Consider the following 12,307-nt stretch of genomic DNA (forward strand, 5'->3'; position numbering starts at 1 on the left):
GGGCGCCTGGGTGGCTCAGTTGGTTAAGCGACTGCCTTCGGCTCAGGTCATGATCCTGGAGTCCCTGGATCGAGTCCCGCATCGGGCTCCCTGCTCGGCAGGGAGTCTGCTTCTCCCTCTGACCCTCCCCCCTCTCATGTGCTCTCTCTCATTCTCTCTCTCTCAAATAAATAAATAAAATCTTTAAAAAAAAAAAAAGCCACGTGACGATAAAACGCTACTATCCCTGGGGGCACACTCCCCTTTTGCAGAGGAGAAACCCGAGGCTCTGAGAAAGGAAGAGGTTTGCCCAGCAGTACAGCTAGTCAGTGGCGGGGACGGGATTTTAAGTGGGGTCCCTTTGGGTCCTTAACCGCACACTCTTCACCGCTGCCCTATGCCGCGATTTAAAATCGGAGAGCAGGAAAAAGAAAACTTCTCTCAAACAAAAGAGCTGCGCCCCTTTAGAGGGAGCTAAACATTCAGAGGCCATTTCTCTAGATTTGGGTCATCTAATAGGCAGACACATCAGGCAGCCTATGGGATCTGGGGACAAAGGTCCTCACCAGAACTGACCCTGCTGCTTAAGGGGGACAGCCACTGATGTCCAGCTCAAGGAGAGTCTGTGGCTTCCAGAGCAGAAGCGAGTGGTCCCATGAGCCCTGTACAGACTGGTCCTGCCGCAGCACCAGCTGAGTGCCCACCGGGCCAGCCAGCGCCCCTCCTTCACTGCAGCGAAGACATCCCCCGCCCCCAGCATCAGGCACGCCCTCCCTCCCCGCTCTCCCCAGCTGCCCCGGCCTCCTCGCCTCCTCGCCTCCTCGCCTCCTCGCAGCCCCTCTGACCCACCTGGCCCAGGCCTTGGCCCCAGCTCTTCACTCTGCCTGGAACTCAATCCCTTCTGTGGCCCCCAGCATCAGCATCGACAGCCAAGGGTGTGAGTCCAGACATGCTGATCAAAAGTATCCATCCCCCCGTTAGGTCAATTTTAAAGGAAAGCACTTTGATTCTCCAGCTACAGAAGAAAGCAGTTCCCACGGTCCTTATTTTAGGCATGGGGTTTTGCCCTCCACTTTAATTCTGGCATCTCTCAGAGCCATGCCTTTTTTTTTTTTCTTTAAGGCCCATCTGAAGGGCTGCTGGGAAGCCACAGATGTGGGGCTGCTGGCTTTATCACAGGGCTCTGGCCATTTGCCTGAGCATGAATCCCAGGATGCCACCGAAAAACGGGGGAGTCCTTCAGGACCCGCACATCAAACACAGCGGCGCGTGGCCAAGTGGCTGATTAGGGAGAAGCATGTAGCAGGCGTTGGAAGGCAACCTTTGAACAGAGAGTGTGTATTATGAAGCTTTTAGTGCTGATGCGCTCGGAACACTGCTATCAGACCGGCTGTCACATCTTTCAACACCTCCGAATTACAAAGATGCCTAGGGAAGTGGCTTGCCTTGGGGGCCATTTCCACAGCCTGCCTGCATTCTGTTCTAAAGCCTCCCGACTCTGGACCCTGGGTGCACCGTGGCCACGTGGGGACAGTGCAGAATGTCAAATGTTTGGTCCCAGAAACGTAGACGCTTCGTGGGTATTAACTGGCATTGGTATGGTCACCTCTCCTTCAGCTGGTTTGAAAAGGCAAGTTTCTCCAACTTTGTAGCTCGTTTGAGGGTGTGGCCTACGACAGCTGGAGACTCAGTTTCTCCCTTTATATCCTCCTCTGCCCTCAAAGAAGGGTGTCGGGATGGGGTGGAGATGGCGGTAGGACCCACGAGGGAGAGTGAGGGACAAGGGAGGTCCTTGTCCCTGGATGGGTGTAGGAGAAACGGAGCGAGGGGGTGGACCCCACCAGGGCACTCCCTTGCAGTGGGTGCTCACCCAAAGTCCTGCCAGGGAGGGCCAGGCCCTGCCACTGGGCAGAGCTCACTGATGAAGCTGGAATGTGGGAAGATAAAGGGAAGTCACAGAGCCTGCAGAAACCCAGAGCAGGGGACCCAACCCAGCTGGGAGGGGGGCAGAGGATTCCAGGAGGTGTGACCCTTGGATTGGGTCTTTGTTTTTTTAAATTATAATTCTTCAGCCGCCCCCCCCCCCCGCATTATAAAAGGGAAACATGCTCACTGTAGGAGTTCTAGACACCACAGAGAAGGGTCCAGAAGAACATCGAACTTGCCCGCCATTCTGCCATGCTGACATCATGGCTGTGGACATGGTGATGAGTCTCCCACATCACGTTACCCAGCTGGACTTTGACGGAAGAGTAGGAGGCAGCCAGGTGGGGGAGGGGTGCAGAGAGGGGGGTTTAAGCGCAAAAAGCTCTTGGATGAAGCTTCTAGAAGTCTTGAAACAAGATACCCACCATCATTGGTAGTTGGGGGACTCAAAAGGTGCTGTGGAGTTGTAAGGTTTGGGGGAGCTCAGGGAGGTGGAGGGGGGGCAAATGTTGACCTAGAAACCCAGGGGGAGCTTCTGTGGGCTTCTGGATCAGGGATTGACAGGATCACATTTTGTGTTAGAAAGATAACAAGAGAGGGGTGCCTGGGTAGCTCAGGCGGTTAAGCGTCCAACTCTTGATTTCGGCTCAGGTCGTGATCTCAGGGTCGTGAGATCCGAACCCCGTGTCAGGCTCCTCTCTGGGCATGGAGCCTGCTTAAGATTCTGTCTCTCTCCCTCTCTCTCTGCCCCTCTCCACCTCGAAAGAAAGAAAGAAAGAAAGAAAGAAAGGAAGGAAGAAAGAAAGAAAAAGAAAAACAAGAGAAATACTACAGAGTCTCAGTTTTCTTCAGCTGCCTAAAACCCTCACATTAGTGATTCATTCTGAGGGCTTGGGACCCCTCCCCCTCCAGCCTCCTTTTAAAATATAAATGCTTCTGGCTGTCAACACACTAACCCCTCCTATAGAGGCCTTCACCAGATCACTTTTATCCTGACTTCTCTTAATCTCTATGTCCCCAAAGATTCGGCACCCTCTGGGCACAAAATCACTCACTGCCCTCTATCCTCCCCAGCCTCTTCCTCCCCAGCCCAATGGCCAGCCCTGTCCCTGTCCCCTCCCACGGCAAGAGGAGGTCAGCAAACATCTTGGAGGCTAAGCTGTGGCTCCCGCTGCTTCTGGCCTTGACCCTCACCTGCAGGTGCCTCCCTCTTTGACCTTTCCTCCTCCCCCGAGAGCTCCCCAGCCAGCACCTTCTCTCTCTGCCCTTTCTCTGGCTTTTCGCACAGAGCCCACCTCTTAAGGTTGGGTACCTGTTCTGGTGCTGTCGGCACCCTCAGCTGCCTCTGTCATGCCCTTCGTACCTCTGAGCTCCTGATGCTCAGAACCACAGGGGAACACCCTGGCGGGGCAGGGCTGGCCATTGGGTTTGTCGGGGGCATGGGAGAGTGGGCACCACAGAGAAGGTCGCCGAGTTTGACCTTGACCAACAGGTTGGAGTCACCAGGTGGGCAAGTGAGAGGACCCCTTCCAGGAAGAGGGAGCGATAGGAGCAAAGGCTTAGGGGCAGACAGTCATCCAGCATGGCTGGAAAGTGGGCTGTGGGAGTGGGAGGCAGGAGCCAAGAGGCAAGGGTCGCTCAGGGCCAGGGGGCGGGAGAGGGTCTTATCTAAACCCACTGCAGCGAGGGGCCAGCTGATGGCCGCGAGACAGTCTGCTGCTGTGCTCCATGGGCCCACGAGGGATCGTCCTGGTATGTAAAGGTTGTCCGGTCCAAAAGAGGGGAGTTAGTGATTCAAAGGGCATGTACCCCGGGGGGCGCTTGGGTGACCCAGTCGGTTAAGCATCCAACTCTTGATTTTGGATCAGGTCATGATGTCAGGGTGGTGAGATCGAGCCCCCGGGTCAGGCTTTCTGCTCAGCGGGGAGTCTGCTTGAGATTCTCTCTCTCTCCCTCTCTCCCTCTGCCCCTTCCCCTGCTGGAGGGCGCACACACTCTGTCTCTCTCAAATAAATACATAAATCTTCAAAGGGCAGGGATCCTTTTAAATTTTGATCTGAGTTGCCAAGTGGCCTTCAGAAATATGCCGTGGACCCTGTAGCCGGGGCTGTAGGCAATACCCCTGCTGACCGAGAGGAGCTAGCCTGCCTTGCCTGGGGTTATGCTCACATGGCGCCCCCTTCCCCTAGCCCACCGGCGGCAGGCACAGATCTGGCCCTGAGCCTCAACGGGGCTCTGGCTTCTGATCGCACTTTCTTCCCCACAGCCCATGCAGTCCTGGGGTGGGGGGAGCAGGTACACCCCAGCTTCATCACACCTCCCCTTGCAGGCACCTCGTCCCCATGGTTGAGGCCCCACGGGCCCTCCCTGAGGGGTCCAGGTGCCAGGTCCCAGGGCCACTGGTGGCCCTGGATGTGCCTTCCTGCTCCCCCGAGCAAGAGGCCTGCATTGGAGGGTGCCGAGTACCCCGACAGGGAAGTGGGGGATGAGTGGTCAGGTGACTTGGCCAAGTCTCCCACAGCTCAATCCCAGGCTGGCCAGACTGTCCTCCCCAGGGGGCCAGGAGCTCCCCCTGCCAGTTGCACACCCACTCCTTTCCCCTGCCCCTCTCCAGCTTCAGGTCACCCCCCTTCCCTTCCTCGGCTTCCAGCCCCCACCCCAGCACCCGAGGCCTATACTCCCACTGCAGCCTCTAGATCCACAACAAGGGTGAGATCTCAGGTGTCGGGGCCCATGTGGACACAGCATTCCTGGATCCACACTCTCATTCCCAAGACATGAGGGTCTCGCTGCTCCGCCCGTGCCGAGAGGAGCCCGAGGCCCAGGCCCCCCGCCATACCAGACGGACCCACCTCGTACCCCTGGACCCACGTGCCTCTCCCGGTGGCGTCACATCTCCACCCCGCCCTCTTGGAACTCCTCCTGGGGTTGTCTGTGGCTGAGGATCTGAATCCACCCCGCTCTCTTTGGTATCTGCTGGGCATCCCCTGGGTGCCAGGCTCCGTGCTAGGAGTCGAGGATTCGAACCAAGAAAGTGCACACGTTTCCCGCCCCCTGAAGCTCACAGTCCGCCCAGGCGGGCCGACAGCTTGGGAAGAAGCAGCCTCCATGGGAACATGTGCTCCCAGAGGCACTGAACAACATGGGCCTGGGGGCCACCCAGGAGTGCCCACAGCTACAGACGTCGAGTGCCCGAAATGTCGATCACAGCTAAAGAAATTGCAATACATTCCTTCAGTGGGACACTCCACAGCAGGGGCTGACAAACGTGCTCCGTAAAGGGCCAGGTAGTAAATATTTTCCGCTTTGCGGGCCATATGGTCGCCCTCGCAACTGCTCAACTCTGCCGACGGAGGCTGACAGCAGTCCTAGACGGTCTGCGAGTGAATGAGTGTGGCTGTGTTCCAATAAAACTTTATTTATGGACACTGAAATGTGTATATTGTATCATTTTCACGTGTCGTGAAATAGTCTCCTCTTGATTTTCTTCCAACCATTAAAAACATAGAAAAAAAAAACCACTCCTATCTCGCAGGCCATACCAAAAGGCAGCGGGGCTGGATTTAGCCCCCCAGGGTCGCTGTTTCTGATCCCAGCTCTTCAGCAACGAAAATACACAAACTACAGCCACGCAGGTGACTGGACAGATCTTGCAAAACGTAACTTGGCGTGAAAGAAGCAGGTCGCGAGAAGAATACACAGCATCACTCTGATTATACAAAGTTCAACGACAGGGAAGATGAATCCATATCGTTCAGGGACACATACTGAGGGATAAAACTATAAAGAGATGGCAGGAAGCAATTGCCCCGAGAGTTGGGATGGGAGAGAGGGGTGTCTAGGTGGCGGCCGGGGGGACCAGGGGCTCTGGAGCCCCACGGTGTTCTCTGGATGGTGGTCACACAGGACTTTGTTTTATATTTATTGTACTTCCCTGTATAGGTATTATAGCTCACAACTTAAAAAGAGAAAGCAATGATAATAGGGCCAACTGGAAGAGCATCTGAACCCCTACCTGACAGGCATTTATAATCCACCTGGAATAGAGCCCAGTGGGATTCGGATCCCACTGCTCCGCCGAGAGACCCTCCCCTCCAGTCAGACTGAACCTCTCTCCGTTCCCTCCCCCTGGCTCTGCCTTCTGGCCTCCCAGTCTTTATTCCCGCTGTGCTTGCCACCCACCCACCTGCTCTGCCTCCTCCCCCTCTCAGCTCCCTTGCCCCCGCCAACACTCCCCCTGCCCCACCTCCAGCAGAGAGGTGCTTCTCTCCACCTGCCTCGGAAGCTCTTTACTGGGATTAGACAAAGATGAAAAGCAGAGGCCAATCCCGACAGAGGCTTGGAGCTGCAGGAAAGAAGGCAGGAGGCTCCTGAACATCTTTTGGACGACAAAGGGAGCAGTGACACCTGAGTCCAGAGCAAAGGGGGAGGGGAGCAAACCTGCATCGGTAACTCTCTCCTTGGGTCATGTTCTGTCACGTTCTCTGGGCAAGTCTCAGCGTTTCCACCAGGCTGAGAGTCGGGGTTGTTCACCTCCAGGTCTCCCCCCACCCCGGTGCCCAGAACTGGCCCTCCTCCATGGATATTTGAGAAATAAATAGAGCCCAGAGTTCTGGAAAGGCCAAGAAGAGAAAGGGGACTGACATTTGTTGAGGACACAGAGGCTCAGAAAGGTTAAGTAATTTTTTTTAAAAGATTTTATTTATTTATTTATTTGAGAGAGAGAGGGAGAGAGAAACAGCATGAGAGGGGATAGGGTCAGAGGGAGAAGCAGGCTCCCCGCCGAGCAGGGAGCCCGATGTGGGACTCGATCCCAGGACTCCGGGATCATGACCTGAGCCGAAGGCAGTCGCTTAACCAACTGAGCCACCCAGGCGCCCAAGGTTAAGTAATTTGTCAAAGGTCACACAGCTGTCAATGGAAGAAGGTAGAACTTGAACCTGGGGCCTGCCTGGCCCCAAAGCCCTCGCAGGTGACTGAAGCCTGGTGGAAACAAGGCTCGAGCAGATGTGCAGCTTCTCCCAGGAAAGCTGAGTCTCAGGTTTGCACGACTCACCTCTGGGGGACAGCAGTTGCCCGCGAGACCACAAGTGGCTCCCAGATCCTTTGAGAAAAGTGGAATTCGCAGAGAGCTCAAAAGACTGGAGGACAGCAGGGCTGAGTCCCGGCTCACGACAGGAGGAGGAGGGCTGGGAGCAAGAGAGGTCCTGAGACACCATCCCATAACGTGCCAGACGCCCCTGGCAAGGTCAGAGAGACCCCAAGGAACCTGTGGGCTCGCTAAGATATCCACCTGGCCAACTGGATCTTGACTTTTGATTGGCTCTGCTAGACCGGCAGGTAGCTGGCGTTCTCTGAGCCCCGACCACGTGCCCCAACCACTCAGGCTCAGGGTGTGACACCAGGCAGGTACTACTATCGCACCCATTTAACAGATGAGGCAATTGAGGCACAGAGACATTAGGAACCTGCCCAGGGTCCTGGGGTGAATCGCAGAGCTCAGATAGAAAGTCAGGCTGAACGCCCTGGTGTATGGACTCAACCCTGCATCACACCGAGGCTCAGGGAAGTGGTGCGCTGTCCCTGGGCTGGACTTTGGCGACAGAGAGAGCCAGGCACCCGCAGGGCAGGAGTGACTGTGTTGTCTGCTGCTCCAGAATGTTCTCGGGGACCACGAGGGTTTTTCACCTCTTGTGAAAGAGCAGAGTTTCTCTTTTGTACAACCTTTACTGCAATACTGGGGGGAAAATCTGCTGTATGTTTACAGTTGAGACTGTTACAAAAGCACTTCCCACCGCAGCATCCCGCAAAGTGTCATCCACCGTTACCCGGCTGTGCTGGGTCCCTTCCGGGGAGGAGGGGCCACACAAAAAGAAATGATGAGAATTTGAGGGATATTAAGTTAAAAATGACCGAGTCCGACGCACTGTCACCAACAAACTGCATTTCCTCGGGACCATCTCTGCACCGGCCATGGGGGCGGGGGGTGCAGGAGGGGGCACAAGGTGTGCAAGATGAAAGGAAATGATGTCACAAGGGGCCCGGCCCAGGAAGCCTGCAGTCGGTACCACAGCCAGCTGTTGTCTCCTGGGGGGAGGGGAGTGACATTTTCTATGAGGAATATTCTTTACAAAGAAGGCGCCTGGGTGGCTCAGTCGGTTGGGCGTCTGCCTTCGGCTCAGGTCATGATCCCAGGGTCCTGGGATCGAGCCCCGCATCGGGCTCCCTGCTCAGTGGGGAGCCTGCTTCTCCCTCTGCCCCTCCCCCCGCTCATGTGCATTCGTGCACGTGCACTCTCTCTCTCTTTCTTTCTCAAAAATAAATAAAATCTTTAAAAAAAGAAAAAAGCTGAGAGGAGCCCTGGAGCCCACTGCCAAAGATCCTGGCCTGGGGTTCAGGCTGACTTGGGACTAAACCTGACCTCCACTCACCCTCTAGGGCTTGAGCTACCTGGCCTCCCTGGGCCTCAGTTTCCCTGTTCTTAAGTGGTGCTGGCAGTAATAGCACCCCAAGGGTGGCTGGAGGGGGGCTGACGGTGAGAGTACAGCCCAGAACAAGTGCTCAAAGAAGCTAATTCATGATAGTAAGAAGAGCCGTTATTGTTTATGGTATAAACGAAAGGCAGAGGATGAAGCAGAAGTGGGGGGCAGCCCCCCGGAAGCCTCAGAAAAGTCTGGGTGAATAGGAAGCAAAGCATCCAGGCTGCACACTGAGGTGGGGTGACCCTGGGAATCCCAGAGGGCCCAGGGATGCCCTGGGAGAGACTGAGCTGGAGGGACCGCCTCGTGGGCAGCCCTGGAGAGACACACTCCTGGGGGTTCCCTGGTCTGGATGAACGTGCCCCAAGGCCACACAGCATGAGGCCTGGCTTGGATCCAGGCTGCCCCGTTTCTGAGGGGACCTGGGACCAGCAACGGGGGCATGGCGTTGGCCCCCGGGGAAGGCATCAGCTCCTGTTGCAAGGTGGCCTCTGGTTGCACGCCAGGAAGTGGGGAGTGCCACCCTCTCTGCAATAGCGACGATTTTGTGTCCCAGGGCACAGTGCTCCTGGGGGCCAGCCCTCGGCCGCCCCGGTCTCCCCGGCTAACATGGGGAACGAGGCCGAGGCCGGCCCTGCCGTTTAGCAGATGCAGATTCCGGGGGGGTGAGCTCCCCACCGACCCCACACCGACCCCGCCCGCCCTTGGCGGCAGCAACGCCCACCCGCCGTGTCTGAGGGCCAGGGGTCAGGCTGGCGGAGGAAGGCTGCTAACACGGCGGTGGCGGGGGCGGGGGGGCGGGTGGCCACCCGGGCGAGGCATCAGCGAACCATCTCCCCGATCCCCGGAGGCTCTCCCTGGGAAGTCTGCAATGTTCAGACGCAACCGGCACACTTCCCGAGACAGGTGCCCAGGACTCAGCCGCACGGGTGGATGAAAGCCGCCCTGATGTGCCAGCCAGAGGGCTCGCGGGAAGAAGGAAGGCAGCGTACCTGTGAGCTGCAGCGTCCAGGGAAGCAGGAGCAAGCCCAGGAGCCAGGGGCCCGAGAACGTGTCCGCCATGGAGGCCGGCTCTCCAATGGGGCCTCCCTCACGGTCTTCCTCTTTTGTCTCAAGTTCACAGGAGGGCCTGCTGGTCACCACAGTTCCCCTTTGAGTCCCCACAAAGCTCCTCCCTGGCCACGCTTCTGCTTCCTCAGGGCCTCGCTGGGTCTGCTCCCCTTAGTAACCCTGGACTTTCTAAGCGAGGAGTGGGAACAGCCCCAAGGTGAGGAATCTGGGCCGTGCACCCCTCCTGGTGGGGCATCCCTGCCACCCCGTGTTGGGGTGCTGCTCCCCTCCTCAGTCCCCTTCGAGCTGGTGGCCCATCCGGTAGACACTGGTGACAGAGGGAACACAGGATTCCCATGAGTAACTCTGGGGTTTCGTTTAGCTGCTCACAGCTGAAACTTTTAAAACTGTGCTCACAGACTTCCCGTCAGACATCGTCCAGGGGCCCCTGGATGCATGTGCTCATCCCAGCGCAGGGTTTCCGGGGGGTGGTGGAGGTTGGGGGGATCGGCTGGGGGCAGGTGCGTGATGGAGAAGGGGCAGGCAGCTAGGCTGAGGGCAGGAGCCCGGCACCCCCTTCCCCAGCAGACTGGAGCTTTTTAACCTTGGCCTTCTGGACCCCAGCCCTGGGCTGAGCTGGATACGGTAGGGGGGTAGATGTCTGCCTTCAGGCCCGGGGAGGAGAGGGCAGGAGTCTGGGGGTGGAGGGGAGGACCCCAGCACTCGGGCAAGCGGAGGAGGCTGGGGAAGTGCGGTGAGGGTTGGCATGCATTCGCACTTCACCTCCTTTCCCCATGAGTGCCCATTAACCCTCAAGGCAAACGAGATTATCCCAATTTTACAAAAGAGAAAACTAGGCCCCCAAGAGGCAAAGCACCTTGCTCGAGATCGGGGCAGCTACATGGGGCCAGGATTCAATGCCCAGCCATGTGAAGCCTGCCCCTCTGTCCCCACTCCATGCAAACCCCCACGATGGCATGGAAGGCGTCCAGTTTCGGTCCTTCTTCCAAATGCTTTCCCCTCGGCCGCTCTGCACATGCACGATGAAAGCCAGGAGATGCCCCCCTCTCCCACCAGCAACACCAGGAGGGTGGCAAGGAGGAACAGGGCTGCCCACCAGGTGAGGAAGATGTATAGACGCCAGCCACTTCTTACTGGCTGGGGGGTGGCGGGGACCCCAGTGGTATCGACTGTTGATCCATCACGGTGATACATGATCGCGTATGTCACAGTGAGACACAGATAATCTGCTTCACGCTGTTTCCGACCTCCGGGGGGAGCAGGTTGTCTAAGCACCTCGATGCCATGGTGATAGACGTCACGTTAATGCCTCTGTGCACGGAGGGAGCGTTCTAAAGGCATCGGTCTGTGCCTCTAGGAGGCTCTTTAAGACTTGGCCCTGGGAGGCGTCTGAGCGCCAAGCCGCCTCAGAACACGGACATGGGCTCTGCCCGCTCCCGTCCACGCAGGTGCCCCCTGCCTCCTCCACACACAAAGCCCTCAGCCCCTCAACAGTGCAGCCCACGATCTGCACCCCGGAGCCCTGGGAGCTTTGCAGCTTCTGGATGTGGGTCTGGCGTATGGTCTCTGGCCTGTCTGGGGCCGCCTCTGTGGCCTTCACCTCTGACTGCCCCCGGGCTCGGCACAGTGCACGCACCTTAGTATGTGCTCAATAAATATCGGTGTATGAATGGATGGATGGATGCATGCATGCATGCATGAGCTTCAGATGGGGTAAAATGCCTTCCTCCCAGGCTTGCTGTGAAGGTGGCGCCTACCATGGAGCCTGGCACACAGCAGGATCCCAACAGGCTACCGTGGGATGGCTGCTCCTGCTGAGAGGCAGGGACAGGTCTTGGGCAGGGAGCCAGGGGGCCCGGGCTGGCCTCTCAGGCCCTCAGGAACCAGGTGTTGGAAATGAAACCACAGCACATTGTGAAACCTCATTTTCACCAACACTTTCCACCTGCTCTCACCCCCATGGGTGCCGAGCTGGCAAGCTGCTGGACTTGGATCTGATGGCTTTTCCTCCCCCGAGCTCCTGGTGGGGGCTTCGAGTAAGCGGGGATGGGAGGGGCAGGGGACGTGGGCTCTGATGGCGCCCCCAGTGGGGAGCCGCGGGGCCAGGCCTCCACAGCTGAGTTTGCGGGTGAGGTCCCTAGGGGACGGCGCCCTTTAGGACTCCTGTTCATCCAGACATCTGTCCGAGTGTCCATCCATCTGTGCCCTCACATTTTGCTGAGTGCCTAGCCCGCCCTGGGCACTGGCCTCAGTGGGAGGATGCAGAAATGAGAGACCCAAGCTTCGAGGAGCAATCATCCCAGCACAACTAAGCAATAACATAGCACTTCAGAGCAGTTAGGAAACACCAGACACTATTCGAGACGCTCCGAATCTGCAAATCAACTTACTCCTCACTGCAATCCCATAGGTAGGTACTACAACCAATTCCATTTTACCGATGACGACGCCGAGGCACAGGGAGGTTAAAATAAAATTTGCCTCGGGCACCTGGGTGGCGCAGTCAGTTAAGCTTCCGATTCTTGGTTTCGGCTCAGGTCATGATCTCAGCGTCGTGAGATCGAGCCCCATGTCGGGCTCCTCGCTGGGCGTGGAGCCTGCTTAAGATTCTCTCTCCCTCTGCCCCTCCCACTTGTTCTCTCTCTCTCAAATAAATAAATCTTTTTTAAAAATAAAAAAATAGGGCGCCTGGGTGGCTCAGTTGGTTAAGCGACTGCCTTCGGCTCAGATCATGATCCTGGAGTCCCGGGATCGAGTCCCGCATGGGGCTCCCTGCTCGGCAGGGAGCCTGCTTCTCCCTCTGACCCTCCCCCCTCTCATGTGCTCTCTGTCTCTCTCATTCTGTCTCAAAT

At 57.2% G+C, this 12,307-nt stretch overlaps 1 protein-coding gene across 3 annotated transcripts in view; it reads right to left on the reverse strand.

The window, feature by feature from the left end:
• NFAM1 (NFAT activating protein with ITAM motif 1) overlaps positions 1 to 9,516 on the reverse strand; it is a 45,180-nt gene extending 35,664 nt beyond the window's left edge. Inside the window, exon 1 of one of the 3 annotated variants that reach the window (XM_081822558.1) lies at positions 9,377 to 9,515. In XM_081822558.1, the coding sequence (XP_081678684.1) occupies positions 9,377 to 9,446 (70 nt within the window). In that variant the 5' untranslated portion in view covers positions 9,447 to 9,515. Of the gene's footprint in view, positions 1 to 9,376 lie in introns of all 3 variants that reach the window. The other 2 variants (XM_081822556.1, XM_081822557.1) reach the window with 2 other exon arrangements.
• Positions 9,517 to 12,307: the final 2,791 nt, after the last annotated feature.

The sequence above is a fragment of the Leptonychotes weddellii genome, chromosome 5 (assembly GCF_054177405.1).
Source record: "Leptonychotes weddellii isolate Sample4059 chromosome 5, ASM5417740v2, whole genome shotgun sequence".
Classification (NCBI taxonomy): Eukaryota; Metazoa; Chordata; class Mammalia; order Carnivora; family Phocidae; genus Leptonychotes; species Leptonychotes weddellii.